The 21,165-nt window shown below is 32.5% G+C and overlaps 4 protein-coding genes across 4 annotated transcripts; 2 read left to right on the forward strand and 2 right to left on the reverse strand.

Annotated features, from left to right (window-relative positions):
* The first annotated feature begins 4,524 nt into the window (after window positions 1–4,524).
* On the forward strand, window positions 4,525–5,331 carry LOC127246537 (late embryogenesis abundant protein 47-like). The gene is made up of 2 exons (XM_051267976.1): window positions 4,525–4,779; window positions 5,149–5,331. Exons 1-2 carry the CDS (start codon window positions 4,525–4,527, stop codon window positions 5,329–5,331), a joined length of 438 nt encoding a protein of 145 aa, XP_051123933.1.
* A 1,649-nt stretch (window positions 5,332–6,980) lies between these two features.
* Window positions 6,981–9,693, forward strand: LOC127247008 (putative UPF0481 protein At3g02645). The gene is made up of 3 exons (XM_051268704.1): window positions 6,981–7,383; window positions 7,867–8,769; window positions 8,863–9,693. The coding sequence occupies exons 1-3, from the start codon at window positions 7,057–7,059 to the stop codon at window positions 9,523–9,525; spliced, it is 1,893 nt and encodes a 630-aa protein (XP_051124661.1). The 5' UTR covers window positions 6,981–7,056; the 3' UTR covers window positions 9,526–9,693.
* Window positions 9,694–10,145: 452 nt separating this feature from the next.
* Window positions 10,146–14,501, reverse strand: LOC127247012 (protein DEHYDRATION-INDUCED 19 homolog 3). Its single transcript, XM_051268707.1, has 5 exons — window positions 14,089–14,501; window positions 13,533–13,702; window positions 13,017–13,096; window positions 12,259–12,507; window positions 10,146–10,490 (listed from the first exon to the last, which is right to left on the reverse strand). The coding sequence occupies exons 1-5, from the start codon at window positions 14,162–14,164 to the stop codon at window positions 10,382–10,384; spliced, it is 684 nt and encodes a 227-aa protein (XP_051124664.1). The 5' UTR covers window positions 14,165–14,501; the 3' UTR covers window positions 10,146–10,381.
* Window positions 14,502–17,201: 2,700 nt separating this feature from the next.
* Window positions 17,202–20,502, reverse strand: LOC127247009 (protein disulfide-isomerase like 2-1-like). Its single transcript, XM_051268705.1, has 11 exons — window positions 20,254–20,502; window positions 19,802–19,886; window positions 19,450–19,547; window positions 19,259–19,314; window positions 18,978–19,095; window positions 18,857–18,884; window positions 18,681–18,772; window positions 18,443–18,599; window positions 18,249–18,376; window positions 18,050–18,149; window positions 17,202–17,490 (listed from the first exon to the last, which is right to left on the reverse strand). The coding sequence occupies exons 1-11, from the start codon at window positions 20,406–20,408 to the stop codon at window positions 17,416–17,418; spliced, it is 1,092 nt and encodes a 363-aa protein (XP_051124662.1). The 5' UTR covers window positions 20,409–20,502; the 3' UTR covers window positions 17,202–17,415.
* Between the last annotated feature and the right edge of the window lie 663 nt (window positions 20,503–21,165).

The following is a 21,165-nucleotide window of genomic DNA, read 5'->3' on the forward strand; positions in this document are numbered from 1 at the left end:
AATTATACTCAATTGTCGTAAAATTATAGTATGGGTTGTATTTGGTATGGAATATTGATATTATATTGGTAGTGTTTTTTTATCTTTGTGAATGTATTATCGTAAAAAGTAGTGACAATTATGTAATAATAATGAAAAAATAATGGTAGTTTTATTGATATGATTATTTATGGAAACGAGACTATTATTGTGGAACGGACAAAAATGATAAACAGTACTATTGTATTGGAACAGAGAGAATATAATACTCCCTCCGTCAACAAGGTTGCCGTTTACTTTTTGCAAGTAGATTTTTAAATATTAATATTATAATGGATTGTAGTGGAAATGACGAAAATACCCCCTATTAGTATTATGTAATATAAAAGTAATGGAATTTGTGTAATATAGTGTAAGTTGGAAGGGTATTTATTATTTTAGATAGGTAATACAATTACTAAATTAGAAAATGGTAATCTTGTTTTGGGACGGACGAAAATGAAAAATGACAACCTTCCAATGGGACGGAGGGAGTATATGTTATAAATAAATTGAAGCCAAATTTCAAATAATATGAAGTATGAATTCATATAAATTAAGAATGCCCGTCAACATAGAAATGCAAATTGGACGAATGAGTCAACAATAAAATGGAATTCAATTTAGTGTACAGTTTAAGTCAAGGCAAATTTATAATTTTCCTGATACACATTAAATTTTGCTTTCGATGAAAGAATAAATTTGTAAGAAAAATGGAAGTGGGTATTTTTTTAAAAGATGAATAGAGCGACCGTCTTACTTAAAAATTAAATTTGGTAAAATAACGTACTGTTAATTTATTTATTTATATTAAGGTGTTAACTAGCAATTATAATTTCTGAGATCATTGAAGTAATTATAATTATGTCTGTATTTGTTGGTTGATTTTCGTTTCGTTTGTAACTAAATAAATAAATTATACATATCCCTAAAAATTTATATTTTTAGGTGAGACAGTTATTTACTTTATCTAAAAATAGAAAAAGTTGGTGATTTTTATCTGTAGCTGACTAGTTGTCATAAATTTGATTTACCATTAAATTGCTCTCTGACGTAGTGTTTAGTTTAAATGCAAACAAAATAATAGATAGAGTTCTTTTACAATTTTAAATTCAAATTAATATTATATATTTTTGTACGTATTTTTAATAAAAATATATATTTTTTATATAAAATATCATATCAAAATATTATTTAAATAAATATTTAAATCAATATTTCATTTCAAATCAATATATATAGGTTTTCTCTATCCTAATTCAAAATATACGTCTACTTTTTTAATAAGTTAAAATATAATAATAATATTTTATTAATTACTAAAGATCTATACGATAATAGTATTAAGATTTTTGTCTTTTGCAAGTAAAAGTGAAATGAATATTTTTATAAAAATTATAAAAATTTTAATATTTATATATGTATTACTTATACTATAATAAAAAATTAATATTTTTAAATAGATAGACAAAAGCAATAAAATGAATATATTAAGGGAGTGTTTGGCAAATAATTTTTTGAAGAGCTTTTGGCTGTTTGACCAGTCAAAAAGCTAATTTAAGTATTTGGTAAATTAGCTTTTTGGAATAGTTTTTTTGACAAAAAAAACTAATTTCTGAAAAGTTAACTTACCCAGCGTTTTGAAATTGTTTTTTTCTGTAAATTTTTTTTTATTCCTTATATGCCCTTAAAAATTTATTATACATTTTACACAAATAAATATATTTTGATTCTTTACTAATTATATAAAAATATTTTATTATATTATAGTTTTACTTTTATAAATTTAAAATAATTAATTTTTATATAAAAAAATTTATTTTAATTGTAAAATATATAAATTTATTAAAGTCAATATAAAATAAAAAATATAAATATTAATAATTTATTTTTTTATTAAAATTACATTATATAAATTTTATACTAAAAATAAATTAAATAAATTAAATTTATTGAAAATTATAAATATAATGAACTAATCGATAACTAACATAATAAATATATACACGAAAAATTTATTATTTTATATTTTACATTATTTTCAATAAAAAAAACTATTTATATATTTTAATAAAATATATTATTTTTTTAAATCTAACTGTAATAAAAATAAATACTTTTATAACACTTTCATAATTTTCAATAACTAATAACAAAAAATTTTAAACATTCTAAACTCAAAAGAACATAATTGAATATATTAGAAACAAGAATAAAATAGAAATGTCATCAATTGTTATTTTAGTATAAACAACTAATATCAAACAGTTGTTTTACCAAACATTTTAATACAAACAGCTAATCGAATTAGCTAGTCAAACCAGCTAATTGAATCAGCTAGCAGTTATCAGCTAATTAAATCAGCTAACAGCTATTAGCTAATTGCCAAAGACGCCTAAGTTGGAACTAAAGGTGTATAGAGTAAATATTATGAGTATATGTATAATATTGAATATATATATATATGTAAAAATTTAAAAATCAAACCCATTAATATTACTTTTATATGTAAAAATTTAAAAAGAGTCCATTTTTTTATATGTAAAATTTTTTAAATCAAACCCATTAATATACTCTCTTCGTTCTAATACAATAGTATTATTTAACATTTATGTCCGTCTCAAAACAACAGTCTCATTTTCATAAATAACTATATCATTATAAAACTATCCTTACTTTTTTTCATTATTATTACACAATTGTCACTACTTTTTACTCTAATACACTTACAAGAGCAAAAAAATCTTTTACCTGTATTTTTTACCAACTATTAATATAATATTAATATTTCTTAAATCTCCTTACAAACACAACCACACTATAGTTTTGAGACTGAATGAGTAATTTTTATATATAAAAATAAAATAAGTGTTCATTTTAATTTTTTTATTTTTATTTCTCCTTGGAGCCCCTCAAAATTCAAAAACAGTCCCCAAGCTTACAACATATTATACTCCCTTTGTCCCGTTTGAAGGGTGGCATTTGCTTTTTGCACGTAAATTTTTTAATATTAGTATTATATTGAATTATAGTAAAAAAGACAAAAATACCCCTATTAGTATGGTGTAATATAAAAGTAATAGAATTTGTGTAATATATTGTAAGTTGAAAGGATATTTATTATGTTAAGTATGTAGTACAATTACTAAATTAGTAAATGGTAACCTTGTTTTGGGACGGACGAAAATGGAAAATGGTAACCTTTCAATAGGACGGAGGGAGTATAACAATAAATAATATTCTCTCCGTCCCAATACAATAGTCTTGTTTACCATTTTTGTCAATCTCAAAATAATAGTCTTATTTCCATAAATAACTATATTATCATAAAATTATTCTTATTTTTTTATTATTATTACACAATTGTCACTATTTTTTACACTAATATACTCACAAAGGCAAAAAAGTCATTTATCCTTACTTTTTACCAACTATCAATATAAAATCAATATTCCATGAATCTTGTGCCCAACACAATAAAACTATACTTTTGGGACGGAGTGAGTATATTATTTATATTAATTTAATACAAATATAATACAAAAATTAATACTCCCTCCGTCCCATAACAAAGTATCTATTTTTCCATTTTAGTCCGTCTCATAACAAAGTATATATTTCCTTTTTTTAGTAACTGTACTATCTACCTAACATTACAAATACCCTTACAACTTACAATATATTACACAAATGTCATTACCTTTATATCACACATACTAATAAAGTTATTTTAATCATTTTCTACTTTATTTCTACTATATCCCAATATAATACTAATATACCTAAAACTACGCCTAAAAAGTAATTGGATACTTATTAATGGGATGGAGGGAGTATCATATATTATTAATAATTTCTAACACAAAAAATATATTTATACAACACATTGCATATAATTTTAACTAATACTCCCTCATTCCCAGAATTATAGTCTTAATTGGGTTGATTACGAGATTTAAGAAATATTGATATTATATTGGTAGTTAGTAAAAAGTATGGATAAAAGACTTTTTTTTTTTCTCTTGTAAGTGTATTAGTGTAAAAAACAGTGGCAATTGTGTAATAAAAATGAAAAAGTAGGTGTAATTTTATGGTGATATTGTTATTTATGAAAATAAAACTATTATTTTGGGACGGACAAAAATGATAAATAAAACTATTGTACTGAGACGAATGAAATACAATATATAGTCCTCTAATTAAAATCATGTGAAGTTCGACTATTTATGCTAAGTGGAAAAAATAAAAATAAATAAATAATAACAAATCAGTTGAACCACAAATTAACAATAAAGGTTCCCTTTGTTCATCACAGCCACCACCTAAACTTGCCATAAATAGCTTTTCTATTTTCGGACAAACTTGGCTCGATACCCTCCTCTTGCCTTTTCAAGACATTCCCATTCCATAGCCTAAACAAACAATACTTAAATTTTAATTATACATCAAATTAATTAATTCATCCTTAATTAGATCGATCACAAAAATATGAATCAAGAACAAGAAATGAAGGACATAGAAATCGATGAGCAAGGAGCATACATCACAATCGGCGAAGCCTTGGAAGCCACCGCACTCACGGCCGGGCGCCACCCAGTCGATTACAGCGATGCTGCCGCCATTCAGGCAGCCGAGGTCCGGGCAACCGGCCGCACCAACATTGTCCCCGGCGGGGTTGCCGCCGCTGCCCAATCAGCCGCCAATCGCAATGCTCGAATTGTTGATGACGATGAGAAGACCAAACTCGGAGACATTCTTTCGGTTTTATGCCTACCTCTCTTACATACATACATATATATATATATATACAGTTACAGTGCTGATTTGAAAAAAATTGTATGCACATGTCTTTATTACAAACATAATTTTTTTATATTCGTTCGTCTCATATAATTTGGCTATTATTTCTATTTTTTTTTCAATCTCACATAATTTGTTATTTTTCTTTTTTTTTAAATATAATTATACATTTTAATCTTAATACACTTTTTAATTACTTATTAATTGCATAATATTTAAAACTCCGTGTAATATCATTTTGTATTTGATTCCATGAAATCATCAAACATGTTTTTTCATGAATAAAATTATGTTTGATCAACACTAATTATGAAAAATGCTATCTCTTAGGATGCAAGTGTGAGGCTGCCGGCGGACAAGCCGGTGATCCGTTCAGATGCCGAGGGAGTGATCAGTGCCGAGCTACGAAATGCTCCCAACCTGCGCACACACCCCGGCGGTGTGGCAGCATCGGTTGCTGCTGCTGCGAGAATTAATCAGGCCGCGAATTCATCCCAATATACAAATAATTAAGAGGGTGTTTGTTTTGTAAAAATTATTCGAAGAAATATTTTTTTATATAAAATATAGAAAATTATATAAATATAAAAATAATAAATATGTATATAATATATTAATAAAAAGAACAAACTCTAAGAGAAATTTTTTTTTTTCATTTATATGTATGAATTTTTTGTATTATATATATATATAAGTTTTAAAAATAAAATAATAGATTTAAGGTTTTGAATAACAGGTCATCTTAATAGTTTAATAAAAAATAAATTATTATTACAAATATATAGAAAAAATTATTATTACAAATATTAAACTTAATTATTCAGATATTCTATTCATATACTTATAAAACTGAAAACCGATTGTTTGTAAATTTTTATATTTTAAAATTTTTTATGTATTATATTTTAAAATAAATAAATGGCCATAGCTATTTTTTTTTCTAGTTTCACCACCGGGTAAATCAATTTTTTTTGTCTTTTCTTTTGTATGTGTGTGTATTTTATTTTTTTCTATTGCTCGATATTTTTTAAAAATTCTAAAAATTAGACATTGTTTATATATATATTTTTTAAAGCTTTTATCTATAAAAACCAAAAAGTAAGAAAATATCTTGTTTGAAAGGTTTATTCCGTTCTTAGAGTTCAATCTTTGTAATTTTCTTGTAAATTTATAACATTTCATCTTTCAAAACATTACATTCAAAAAAAAAAAAACCTAATTTATGATTTCACTTAAAACATCACATATAATCACCATTTCACATAAATAATAAAATTTTATAAAATACAATAAATAAATAAATAAAGAAACATTCTCATATTATAAATTATTTTAAAAATAAATGATATTAGAAATCCAAAAAGCCCTGAATCTAATAGTTTGAGCAAGCTTTGCAATTAATATGAATAAAATGTGGTAAGTTGTATTTATTCAGAACAATCCAGACCATAATCATGCAAAATTGATAGTGATGTGAATATTATATATTATCTAAAAGATAAAAGTCACATAAAAATTTTAAAAGTCTTGATTTCAATAGTTCAAACACGTTTTTGCCATTCATGAAAACAAAAATAAATAAATAATAATAAATAAATAAATAATAAAAAGTAGTTACGATTATATCATAAATGCAATCCAATAATTCGATCTCCCAAATTTTAAAAAATTTAATTTGCAGGTATTAAGTTCAATCAGAAGTTTATACAATCCGATTTTGGAATAGCGTCATAAAAAGCATTAAGAATAATTATTTTATTTTAAAAAAAATATGAAAGCCTCAAATTTTCTATGATTAAAAATAAGAAAATATAATTTAATATTACAGGTAGCATTTAGTTAAAGGCTATAAATAAGTAAAAACATTAGGATGTGTACGTGTTTTTTAGGGTTTTATTTTTTGTTGTATTCTATTTTTGATAACTTTTTTTATTAGAAAAAAAAAAAAAAAAATTCATTACTGACATGAAATTAGAAAATATAATTTTTAATATTTGAGCTAAATATGAATTTTAATAAATAATTTTTGTGGATAAATAAAAATATATATAAATAAAGTTGGTAGGTACGGAGCGACTAGTGTATTTGTATCATTCACACTTACTTATTTTAAATGTCATGAAACACAAACAAACAGACAATTAACACTAGTATAAATACACTAGAAATCTGAAGGTGTGGGCGGAGATTCAATCATTTGCAGTAAACGATAGCAGCAGCTACTCTGGGAGACGAACAATGGCGTCCAACAAGCTTCTGGAGTCAGATGATTCTCAGAGGAGATGGATTGAGGAGATGAGCTTCACGTTCGAACCAGAACGCAGTTTCCCCACTGAATTACTTTCTGTTTACAGAGTTCGCAGTTTCCCCACTCAATTATGTTCTGTTTACAGAGTTCCTCGCGCCTTTACTGAAACCACAACAGAAACTGCTTACTCCCCGACAAAAATTGGGCTCGGCGCCTACCACCATCTCCGCCCCGACCTCTACAAGATGCACAAGCAGAAGCTCGCCGCTGTCAGGGAGGGGCTGCCTCCGAAAAAACTCGAACAGATCGGCAAAGAGGTTTGTTCCAACAACTTACATATATATATATATATATGTGTGTGTGTGTGCGCGCGCGCGCGCGTGCATTCTTCTCCTTCTCCTTCTCTGCGATTTATTTTTGTGTTTTTCTAATTGGAAAATAATTATAGGAGTGATTCTCAATGTGGAAATCAATTTCGTTGTGAAAGTTTGGGAAATAGTTGAATGCAGATAAATTGCGCATAACTGTAGTTGAAGTGCTGAGCTAATGGTTGAATCCTCCAATTGTTAACCTAAAAAGTGTTTTGAAAGCTAACTCAGAGCATGCGATTAGATCTGATGATATTCCAACAACAATGATGCAGCAACGCCTAATTCATGTTGATGGAATCCTTTCGTAGCATAAATTTTTGGTGTGAATGTAGTCTAGAAATTTCTTTTCAACATTGAAGCATAATTTGGAGTTCAACATTGGAATTACTCTTACGAATCATTTTTCTTTCTGCACTTGATGTTTTGAAGGTTGTCTCAAAACTCACCGAATCGGAGCCGGTGATTCGAGGCTGTTACGATCAATTCATCGACCTCGACAAAAATACTCTAGCATGGATCTTAGCCATTGACGGTTTGTTTCTACTTCAGTACCTGAAAGCCGAGCTCGAAGCAACAGATTATCATCAAGGCCAAACTGAGATGGAAAGCTTGGCAGGGGACTTGTTCATGCTGGAGAACCAAATCCCTTCTTTCTTGCTCAACATGATCGGGATTTCTTCACGCCATTTCCTAGATGATTGTCACACCGATAAGGTTCATCAAGCTTACATCGAATTTCTGCTCAATGGAGGTTTTCTAGTCCTCTGCCAGAAGTATTCACCTCTCGAACTGAGCAGCAGTTGGAGAGTGATCCGAGACACGAACCAAGAGCATCTCCTCCATCGAATGTACCATTTGATCATATGCAACACGGAAAGCAATAATGAGGAGACAGTGTTATGCAATGGCGAAATGCTCGACAACGATCCGAGCTCGGTTTCCTTGACAACAAATGAACTTCACCCTCCTTGCTCGATCGAAGAAATACATCAAAATGCTGAAGCTGCGTACGAGACGCTGTCCCATGTCTTCCCACCGGCTTCTCATTTGTCCGTGACAGTGTCCAATGGACAATCTGCGACGAGGGACGACGCCCTCGCGCACCTTCTCAATCATATGTATCGCTCAGTTAACGCTATTGTTGCTGAAGAATTGAAACCTGCCGTGTTTGATCAACTCGACAAGCATGATCTCTTACGTTCAAATAGAAAGCGTAAGACATTTTCAGCAGCGAATGTTGTAGAAAATCTGATGCCAGTCGAAAAGTTTTTGGGTCAATTCGGTGTCCCCGGCGCAGGCATCGCATGTAGCTTTCTATCGATCATCAGTCAGGTACATTGCGAAGCAATTGATGAGTTCGACACATTCGTACAAGTTCAACACATGCTTCCTAACATAAGTTTTTTTGAACTTCATATCGGTTAGGTGCCATGGAACAAGGTTTCGACTCTCTGGGGGCCTAAAGGGGACCGGCCGGAAGTCGAGCAGATCGAGATTCCAAATGTAACCGAGATGTCGAAAGTTCTTGGCATAGAGTACGCGAAGACTACCGGAATCCGGGATGCGAAATTCGTTAATAAAGAGCGAAAGCTCTATCTCCCGGCCATCACTCTAAACGCTCATTCGGAGACAATTCTCCGGAACCTTCTGGCCTACGAAGCGGCATCGGCAAAGCCGGGATCGTCGCTGGAGCTGGCGGAGTACGTCGACTTGATGTGCGGCATGATCAAGACGAAGAAAGACGTCAAACTTTTGAAGGAGGCAGAGATCGTGGCCGGAGAATTGTCCGACGCAGAAGTGGTTTGGATCTTCAAAGGGATAAGGAAAACTACCGGCGAGGGCGAGCCGAAGTCGAGGATCGGAGAGGCCATTGCAGAGATCAACTGGCTGTATGGCAATACATCGAGAGTTAAGATTAAACGAAAGATGCAAGAATGTGGGCCGAAGGGGATGAAGTACGTCAATGTCGTGGTGATGATCGTTGTGGTGTTGCTGCTGTCGGCGCAGGTGTTCTGCACCGTCTTCGGCTGCTTGCGGTGGCAGTCCGGCGGCGGCGGCGCCGGTCTGAAGTATTTCAGTGAAGGTTAGTAATGGTAATGGTATTGGGAATGGTTGTTTTGTGTGTTAAGGAATGAATGCTTATAGAGGGAATTTCTACTAGTAGTGTGTTTAATATGAGTTCGGAAAGAACTAAGGGTGTGTACGCGAAATAAATAAGCTGATCTGATATTTTGAATCTAAAATAAATATTTAGTACTCTCTTCGTCTCATAGTGTCTTTTTGTACCAAAATTTTTAGGAATATTGATATTATATCGAATATAATAATGCATTAAGAATAAAAGTAAAAAGACTAAAATATTAACTTAAAAATTTCTTGTAGTAGTATATTTGTAATATTATGTAGAAAGTAAATATTAGAATTACTAAAAAAAAGTGAATATTTTATTTTATGTTAACTTATGTGTCATTGAAATATATATGTCACAATTGATGTCAACACGGATTAGCAACCCATAGAATTTTCGGATAGTAATTGCGGATTTCTATGTCATAAATAAAAAATTACAACAGGCTTTAATATAACACAATATATGATATGAACCGATAACACATGTCACAATTGATCTGATCAGATATTACATGATAACACAGCACAATATATAAATATAACTGTACCTATCATCAAAGGGAATATAAGAAGAAAGATGATAAAAAGAATGCACAAAATCACGAAGGAAACAGAGAACAAGTACAGTAAGTTGATCATCTTGACACAAAAGCCAAAGCAAAATGCACTTCGTCGTCCTGCTTCGACCTACAAACTAATAATTCTACAGGTAACATAAATTACATTTTTATCACAATTTATTTAACTCTAGGTGATAGATGGTTGGTGGCGAGGCCACATAGCCAGTTTTCCGACAGCTGCAAACAACATTTCATTATAAATTGTCATCTAGTACAGTCGATAACAGCAATTCTTGAACAAAATGGCACCGCTTCGCCTTCTCCTCCTGGTCTTCTTGCGACATGGGAGGTTGTTGAACTTTCCTGTTAGCATAATTCAAAAAACCAGCTATGTCAGAGATCGCTGCATGTCTAAGTCGTAACCAAGTATGTTCAGTATGATGTTTTGATCACAGGACACCAAAACATAAAGTAAGTTTCTAAAGCAGAGGGTATCCACAACACAATAAACCTTGACGATAATCGACCTTCTGCGCCATAAAAACTTGCGGGATCATCTCCATGTCAGTAAATATATCGAATTCTAAGAAGACCTGAATGTCTAGTTTTCAGAGGCTTGAAAAGCCTAGCAAACCGTACACTATGTTTGGATGTGTAATTGTTTTACATTTTTATCTACAAAATACTTTCACACTAAAGATATAACGTCTTTTAAACTAATTAGCTCTTTCACATGAAAAAAATATATTGAAGTTCTAATAATTATTCAATCATTTACTGGTAACTAAATTCGAATTCAAAGGCGTACCCACATTCAAATATATGCACAACACACTTAAATTAATTTTATATATCCAATTCACATCACATAAAAATATGAAAGCAATATATTTACACATAATTTACTATTCATAATGATTAGCACACACAAATTTACAAATACAAAGAGAGGCATCGAATTCTGTAGCCAACTGATGCATTTAATATTTGATATATAATCACAAGTCATATGTAAAAGTTCTTCTAGGGAAAAAAAAATAAAATTTCTATCTGTGATGAATAATGTGATGATCATGTGAACCATCAGTATGAGTTCCTAGAATATATTCAATTCAACAGAAAACCGGAAACCATTCTGTTCCTCCTTAGTTATAAAACCAAGGCACAATAGGTTCCGACAGCTTAATCACAAATATTTGCAATATTAAAAGATACCATAGCAAGCACACACTGAGAAATATGTACCGTCCTAAAACAAAACCCTCAGAAACACTTGAAAATAAGAGAACCGTACCAAACAATTTTACACTCGCGTAATTATTACATATAGTAAACTTTAACACCAAAGATATCAATAACAAAATTTTACATGAAATTCCCTCTTAAGTATAGGCAAAGACAGTAGTTTTTTGAAGATCTCACTTTGTGGAAGTGCTTTAGATACATCATTTTTCAAAAGTTGAAATTCAAAGAACAATATTATCTAACAGGAAGAAGAAATGGAATAAATATGCAACCATAGTCAAGTGGTACAACAAATTTAAGTATGATTTATATCTGACATGTGAGAAGCATAGTGCTACGGCAACATTCTCCTGGCTATTGAAGAAAAATAAACTCCTCCCATTTTTTAAAAACCATATGTTTATTCCGATTGTATAAATCAAGATATACTAGATTCATGCTTAAATCAAGATATAAATGTCCATTCGAATACGTATATAGTATGATCAAGCTGGAATAACATCATCATTTTGTTTCTTGAATAAGATGCATATTTATAATTTTAAAATATCAAGGATGCATTGCATCAAGTCTAGTCTTATCAAAGTTCATGCTCAACTCAATACAAACGAAGCTTTAGTAAGGCCAGTCAATAGACAGCCAACAAATGAAGAGTTTACCAAAGTAATGCATTTTAGCAAAAACAGCCAGAGGCAAGTAATCAGCTACTGTTTACGAGCATATAATACAACTTCGTTACCTTCTAGCGATAAACAACTAATTCTGTCCTTTAATATTAGAAATTTGTCATTTATATATACCCATATGGGTCTAACGTTTTGTATGATGAGTGTGCATAGTAGAATATTACAAGCAGAATAAAAGCAGGTATGAGGTTGAAAATTACCTTTCTAGAGTGCTAGCAGATGTATTTTTCTTGGCCAAATCAGCTGAAGAGTGCGATGGAACGCTTTCAAAATCATCAACTGCTGGCAGGATGAACGATGACAGCAAAGGGTCTGGAGCTGCACTGCTCAAAGGAACTACAGAAGAGGGGCCTCCAAACAGAGATCGTAAGTTCCCTTCCCTGAGTTCCCTCCTCAACAAAGAGAGCGTAGACTGCGTCCCAGCTTTTCTTGTTTTCCGTTTACGCTGCATGTGATGTCTAGTCAAGGAGCTCAATATGAAAGATTAACATTCTTAGTTTTTGAGAAAAAATAAGTTAATGACGGCAGTAACAAATGTTTTTTTTTTTTTTTTTTTTTTATGACGTAGGAACCCGCAGCCCCTACCCGAAAGTGCGCAGCAAATCAGGCCCGACGGGAAAGTCACACTAGGCGAACCATGTGTGGCAGGTGACCTGAGGCGTCGGAGGTTTGATCCATGACCTCATGGTCACAAGTCCAACGCCTACACCACCAGACCATCCCTTACGGGACAGCAATAACAAATGTTTTGAATGACAAATGTTTGGTTTATAAACTATGCACATTCAGATTTAGGATTTTCATTATTCAACTTCTATTTCCCCCTAATCTATGTTTATCCTGTTGATTGCTTCAAAAGCTATCATATGTAATAGGATAAAAAAAAAAAAAGTCTGAACAAAATGAGACAAACGACAAATACAAAACAGCAGTAAATGGAAACTAAGAGAAAAAGGATATCTTAAAGACATTTCCATGTTGCAAGGTTATATGCGCAACCATGTCAACACCCACCCTCATTGTGCAAACCGGACAAACCTGGAATAGTTAATGAACATGTTAATATAATTCAAACAGACCGAGACCTTCCAAAGAGATTGGATGGACTCATAACCAAGTTGTTGAAAAAGTTTCCAGTGGAGTATTCGGAAGGAAATATAATTTCAGTAACAACAAAATAGAGTTCATTGCCAACGACAAAGCAGAACAAGATATAGACTATTCAATGAGTATCTCCCAAATTATCTTAACCACCAGAAACGAACAAAACCCACAGTTATAATTAAGCCACCTTATCCCTTTTCCAAGTCAAAAATGATCAGGGGAGGTGGGACAAGAAACAAAGTTGTCTATTTATATCTTGCAATAGATAGCGACTCAATTAATTCAAAGCATTTCGTATATTTAACAAAACAAACTGTCTTTGACGGATACAACATCAAATATTCCAAATTTTGTCTGTATTCGAACATACCCCATTATTAGCCTCGACTGGATGTTCGTCATCAATGTGACAACACAGTCCCACAATATCGAAGCATTCCGAACAGAAAGGGCAAGGATACTCTTCCCTGATATCATCATCCATGTCCATTTCCTCAAACCCCATCAACATTTCAGCATCAAAACGATCCCATTTCATTCCTACAAGAACATTGAAGCACAAACAATCAAAGGAGTTTAAACTACAAGGTTTGACGTATGACAATCATATGCAGGGAATCCATCTACAAACCACATATCCTCAATCTTCCACATACATGAACAGCAGAAACATCAACACCAACATAAAGCCAAATATAATGTAACTAGGGCATCAATTTCAAAAACGAATTACCCCCAACACCAAAATCTCTCAAGAACAAGTTCACAATAATCCTACAGAAAGCAGCAATTAACCAACAACACCCAAACGAAACCAACAATCAATCAAAACCTAACCCTAATCTACGATTGAAAAACAAAACCCATGTGAAAGGAAAAACAAAAAAGTAACACAAAAGCCAAAACAAGCGGGGCGAGGCCTCTACCAGATCGAGATTGAAGAGCTGATTGATAGCGTTTGGAAGCAGAAGAGAGACGGGCAGCCCAGGAATTGGCGTCCATGGCTTTCGTTCTCCGAACTCCAAATTGAAGCGTAGAAAATGGAAATCCTCCAACCCCGTTTCCCTGAGGAGAAAAGTGGCGCCGGAAATGAAACAAAGGGCGATGAAATTTGGTTGTATTTAGAAGGGAATTGTGAGGATGGATGGCTGGATGATAGTGTGTGAGGAAGAGAAGGGAAAATAAAAGGAGAAAATAGGGTGGGCTGGGTGGCCTCAGGCTCAGGGTCAGGCACAGGCACAGGCACAGGTACAGGTACAGGTACAGGTACAGGCAAAGGGACAGGCTGAGCTTAGCTGTGCGAAATGAAAATCAAAACAGAATTTGTCTTCAACTTCTGCCTCCCTCCCTCTCTCTCTCTCTCTCTATATATATGTATGTATGTATGTATTTCTAAGGGATAGGAATTTGGGGTATGTCTACTCTATGTTTTTCAATGGATTTTTCAAAAAAATAAAAAATAAATAAAATTTAGGGGTGTGTTTGTTTCTGTAAAATGATTTGATAGAAATATTTTTTTATATGAATTATAGAACTGTCTTAATTTAAACCACTATTTTTATTTTTATTTTTATTTTTTTTATTTTAAAATATCAATTTTTATTTAAATAATAATAATTATTATTATACACTAATACTAAAATTCTTTTATATTTTATATAATATATAAACACACTTTTATACATACAATACAAAAATATAAAAAAATTTTACACATTTAACTTATTAAAAAGATCCAAAAACCCATTTAATTTTGTACTGAAATGGTATAAAATGATAAAAATACATAAAATAGTATTTTAAATAAAAATAAAATAACGTCTATGTCTATTTATTTTACCCATTATTTGCCCAGCACAATAATCATCTCAAAAAATGGGAAGAAATTTTTTTAAACATATAATGTTTTAAGTAAAAAATATATTTGATGTGTTATTAAAAACCAATTATTAAACAGTATAATTATAAATATAACTAAATTTATACAATAAATTTAAAATTATTATGATAATATTTTATCATATATCTGTAATATGTAAAATAGTAATTTATATTTCATATAATAATATCTTGATATCACAATTATACTAGCAATTATTTTATTTTGATAATATTTTGAGTAAAATTCATTTTTGTTTCATTCAATATTAAAATTATCAATTTTAGTCTCATTCGAAAAAAATTATCAATTTTAGTCCCGCTCAAATGAAAATTTATCAATTTTAGTCCCAAAATGGCACGGCTGTGTTGTCTTGAACACGGCCGTGTGTTGGATGACTCAGAAGGTGACTGAGCGTCCCTGGCAGCCAACACGGCCGTGTTGATTACCTGCACTTCTGAACACAACCGTGCCATGTTCCTGCCCGTGTTCTGAACACAGCCATGTTCCTGCCCATGTTCTCAACACAGCCATGTTCTAGGCCATGTTCCTGTCCATCTTCATGTTCTAGTTCACGACCATGTTTTTAATATAATCATATTTTAGGTCATATTTATTATTATTTTCACTTTTTGGTTAAAATTATTTAATATATATATATATTTATAATTTAACAAAAATATTTTTTACAATTATTTTATCATATATAAAAAATAATCAATTTTTAATATTTTTAAAATATATAAAAATAATACTATATTAATATATATTTTTTAATAATACTCCCTCCTCACTTACCATGTCCACATTGCCGTTTATATTCGTGTCACATCCCATGTCACTTTCATTTTTTTGGAAAATAATTACACACTATTTTTTAATTTAATTTTAATTTTAATTAAACTAATGAGTTATTTTAATCTTAATTTATAATTATTTATATCATATGATAATTATTTTTACTAATACATTCTTAATTATCTACTAATTATACTTATTATAAATTCTCCTGTCTACAGTGACTCATATATCCAACGTGGGACGAAGAGAGTATTATTTTAAAATATTATTATTTTTATATATTTTAAAATATTAAAAATCGATTATTTTTTATATTATAAAATAATTGTAATAAATATTTTTGTTAAATTATAAATATATATATCAAATAATTTTAACCAAAAAGTGAAAAAAAATAATAAATATGACCTATGATTATATTGAAAACATGGTCGTGAACATGGCAGAACATGACTGTATTCAGAACACGAGCGAGAACACGACCGTGTTTAAAAGTGCAGGGTAATCAACACGGCCGTGTTGAGACCAACACGGCCGTATTAGCTGCCTGGAACGCCCATTCACTTTATGAGTCATCCAACACGGGCTGTCTGGAACGCCCATTCACTTTATGAGTCATCCAACACGGCCATGTTCAAGCCAACAAGGCCGTGTTCAGTCCCAGTCAACCATTTTGGACTAAAATTGATTTGAATGAGACTAAAATTGATATTATTTTTGAATGAGACCAAAATTAATAATTTTGATATTAAATGAGACCAAAAATAATTTTTATTCTAATATTTTTATTGAATTGTTACCTTTTTGTTCTAAATATTTGTTTTTAGTAAATTAAAAATAAATAAAAATATATAATAATAATTTGTTCTTAAAGTTGGAACAGCTTTTATGAAATTATATTCTCTACCGGCTATTCTTTTACCTCCCTCCCTCCAGACAGACAATCATTTTATGTGCAGAACATTAAAATTTGAACTCATAATCTCTCGATCATCTTTTACGACCGAACCTAATACCCTGCAAACTAGACCTGATGAAAAAATCACACTAGACGAACTATGTGTGACAGGTGACCCGATGCATCGGGGGGTTTGAACCCATGACCTTACGGTCATAAGTCCAACCTCTACACTACCGGGCATCGCCTAACTCAAACTAACAAAGGCCATTGAAGAGCGCCTGCCTAATCCCCTAATTGAACACCCAAAAGGATTAATTACATAAGTCTAGGCTCCAATGAACCAAAATAGACTACCCTACATAATAATACAAACAATTGAACAAAACAAAACGAGAATTTGCAATAAAAATCACAGGTAGATGATGCAACGAGTAATCGACACACCAATAAACAACTACTTCTTCAACTAAGCTTCATAAATACCAAAACAAATTCAAGCACAAGTGCAATGGCGAACTCAAAATTCATTCGGAGCAAGTATTAGTTTTAAGCGATAATCTTGTGGAAACATTAATACCTATCCTCCCATCTCGGAAAAAACTTGAGGGCAATCTCAAACATCTACCGACAAAAACTTAAGCTTTGAGGATACAAGCATCAATATGGAAGCCGTTACTGATCTTGAACAAATGTCGATAGGATATTCTTCTTCAAAGTGAACTCGTCCGCCTTTGTCGAGCTGATTGACTGTACAAGAAAAAACGACCGGAAGAAGTTGTTAGACCCCTAACAGTATTTACTTTATCGAAAGAAACTTCATCGCGGACTTGAAACAAGATGGTAACCACTCCTTCCGTCCACCAAAATTACAACAGTTTTCTTTTATAGTTGTTTACTAAATTTCTGCCTACATTATTTTTAGTAAAACATTTTATTACTCATACTTTAATAAATACTCCATTCGTCCGTTTGCTTTTTGCAAGGAGTTTTAGAAATGTTAATATTATATTGAGGTGTTATATGAATAAAGTAGAAAATACTAAAATAACCTTACTAGTATTATGTGATATAAAGGTAACGACATATAGTTACTAAAAAATGAAATTGATACTTTGTTATGAGACGGACTAAAAATAAAAAAATAGATAGATTATTAAGGGACGGAGGGAGTATCAATTTTGGCATTACTTTTTCTACTTCAATTTCTTACTAAATCTTTTTAATCTATACCCGACTTTATCATTAAAATGCTATTATTTCTGAATATCAACAAGTTCTGCCCCAACAAGAAGGATTGACAATGTACCTTAGCGAGCATGCGTTCCAACCGTTGAATTTCATTCTTGGCGTAATCGGAGCCTTTCTCCTGGCAACTCTTAGCAACTTTCATGTACATTTGCCCGTACCTACGGAAATAAATGAAGACAACCTCTTTTATACCACAAATACAAAATAGAGTCGCGTGTAATAATACAGAAGTGAGCATTTATAGCATTTGTGACTACCTTGCAGCGGAGCCCGTAAGCTTGCCAGCTTCCGCTTCCAACCGTTTGTATATAGATTCTTTCTCTTCAGACGAGGACGCGCTTACATATTCCTTCACCAAGCTATCGAGTTCCTTGACTATACCGGCCTATAGGGAGAAAATGTAAATCAGAATCCGAATAAATACTTAATGATGTATGAAGTAGGCGAAAACCTCGGAGGTCAGCTGCCCCTTTTCATCTCTGTAAGTTCCGCACTTCTCGTTGATGAAAGTGACAAATTCGTCCAAATCCCGGCCACCGTCATAGTCTTCACCAGCCTTGTTGTTCTTAGGGAAGAACTTCAATGTCGGATAACCACTAACTCCATATCTGCTCGGATAACCACCATTTACTTTTGTAAGTATTCATTTTTGTTTTAATTTGCATCAAAGATTTATTCCCGGGGCTTACCTTTCCGCAAGGTCCTTGTGCTTGTCGGCGTCGAGGTTTGCAATAACCACATCTTCCTCTGTCTTGAATGCTGCTGCAAGTTTTTCGTAAGTCTACATGAAGAAAAGATGTAAGAATATTCGATTAGTTTCTTCGGTGTTTGTTTCAGAATATTATCGAGCATGGACTAAACATACCGGTGCAAGATTCTTGCAATGACCACACCTGTAAAAGAAAGTAGTCGTATTAAGAACAGAAACAATCATCTAGTATGCGAAGCTGCAAGAATTCTAAATTCTTCATTTTGTTTACACTTACCATGGTGCATAAAACTCAACCAGAATGTCTTTCTTCTCGTCAAGAACGACCTCGTCAAAGTTGTCTGAAGTCAGAACTACAACATTCGAAGGGGGCGCCACTATCCTGACATTTGTCCCTGAAGACAGCATTACAAAGGAAGTTCTTGATAAGAGCCTAGTACATAAGAAACTAAAAGACATCCTAGCATCGAACAATTCGCCACCAATAAGCCTATATTCATTGTGAGCAATAGATAGAAATCACGAATGGACGAGAACTGAAAAAATTAAAACACTTACCCCCTTCCTTGTTTACAAATTCAGCAAGGGCTTCAGCATTCCGTGCACCTTCATACCTATCAAAAGAAAACACGAGCACTTGGAGAAACAACTTCACACGATAATCAAAATTAAAGAACAGCAATTGTAATGGAAAAAAGATGGAGAGATAAAAAAACAGTAATAGAATTCTCAGAAAGGTCACAACTGACTTTTTCGGTTCCAAGGATCCCTTTGGAAACCACTTGATGGTGGGATATCCAGAAACATCATACTTGCTACAAAGGCTCTTGTGCTCGTCGCAATCAACCTACAACAGGAATGTACATACAGGGCATAGTGTATTTACCTCAGCAAATAATAACAAGCCATTAACTAAATATCAAATTGTTGAATCGTGCAAACTCAACACCAAGAGCACTGCAATGGCTGATTACTTCTGATTGCTTAATGAAATTTCCTAACATTTGTATCTTCGCAAAACAATAATGCCGGCAGTATAATTCCGAAGAAATTATCACAACTAGCACACCATAGGCCACAAGAGAAATCAAATTGACTGACCTTTCCGATCAAAACAGACTTTGCCCTCTTGAAACTTGAACCGAGTTTTTCATACTCAGGAGCAAGCTTCTTACAGTGCCCACACCTGTACAAGAACAAACATCAACCCTTAATTTCCATCACACCGTTGTCCAAATACTTTTTTCAAAATTTTTACAGTTTCAGTGATGTGTGAGTAATCGTTTAGAATGCAAAGGCCATCAGAATGCACATTCAAAAATTAGGGCAAAATTTTTATCGCTGAGAACAAATGCAAAGTCCATCAGAATGCACATTAAAAAATTAGGGCAAAATGGAAAGCAGCTGAACGAGAAATTGAATGAGTAAATCAGATCGAGGTCACTAAACTCGGAATCAAATTACACAGAGCGGAAAATGAAAATTAATTCGACGATTGGAGTCGAGACATAAACAGCAGACGACGATTGAAATTAAACGCGAGAAATTCGTACCAGGGGGCATAGAACTCTACGAGAGCTCCTCGATCTTGACCGACCTCCTTCTCGAAATTGTTATCGGTCAGCACGACGACGTCCTCGGCACTGGCCGACGCGATCAGGAACAACGCGAAAGCGGCAACACCGAAGCTGATCCGCGATCTCGACATTTTCGGGAAAATCGAAAATTCTCGGGCGATCCGATCCCTTCTGTAGTGAGGGCTGAATAAACCAATGCGGCGGGTTTTTAAAGCTGGAGTCTTTGGCTGTATTATCCCTCTCTCTATATATAGGCACGGTAGTGGGCCGGGCGTGGGATTCTTGACGATAACGAGTAATGATTGTTTAGAGACACGTGTCGAGTCGACGTAGACGATCTTGAACTGAGGTGAAATGCAGTATTGCTAGCCAATGTCTTCTATGCTTAGCTTGAAAGTAACGTTCCTCCGAAGCAGAGTATTTCATCTAATCTATTATCCAATCCGGGCCGGGCCGATCGCCATAACTGGACCTTTTGTGGTTCAGATCGCAGGTCCCATGTGACCATATTTTGTGTTTTATAATTTCAGATCTCTATTTACATTTTGTTGGGAGTTAGACATGGCATATCTATCTGAGCCCTAAATTAAGAAATTAGGTCTCAAGTATCATTTGCAATATATGCATATGCAAGTTTTGTATACTTCACGATTTCTTGCATTGAAAAGAATATCAATTCATTTTCAAACCATTACACCATATTTGATTGGAGGATTATCTTGTCTTTTTTTTTTCCTTTTATATGACGAGGATTAGCTTGTCTTGATTTAACGTGATATAACCCAACATGGCGTGACAACAAATATAACCACTAAGAAAGAGACTTAGATCACATGTCTATCGTGTACACACACCTATCTCCAATCCCATCTCACTATAAAAACAACC

The sequence above is a fragment of the Andrographis paniculata genome, unplaced genomic scaffold (genome assembly GCF_009805555.1).
Source record: "Andrographis paniculata isolate CXL003 unplaced genomic scaffold, ASM980555v1 Contig30END, whole genome shotgun sequence".
In the NCBI taxonomy this organism is placed as follows: domain Eukaryota; kingdom Viridiplantae; phylum Streptophyta; class Magnoliopsida; order Lamiales; family Acanthaceae; genus Andrographis; species Andrographis paniculata.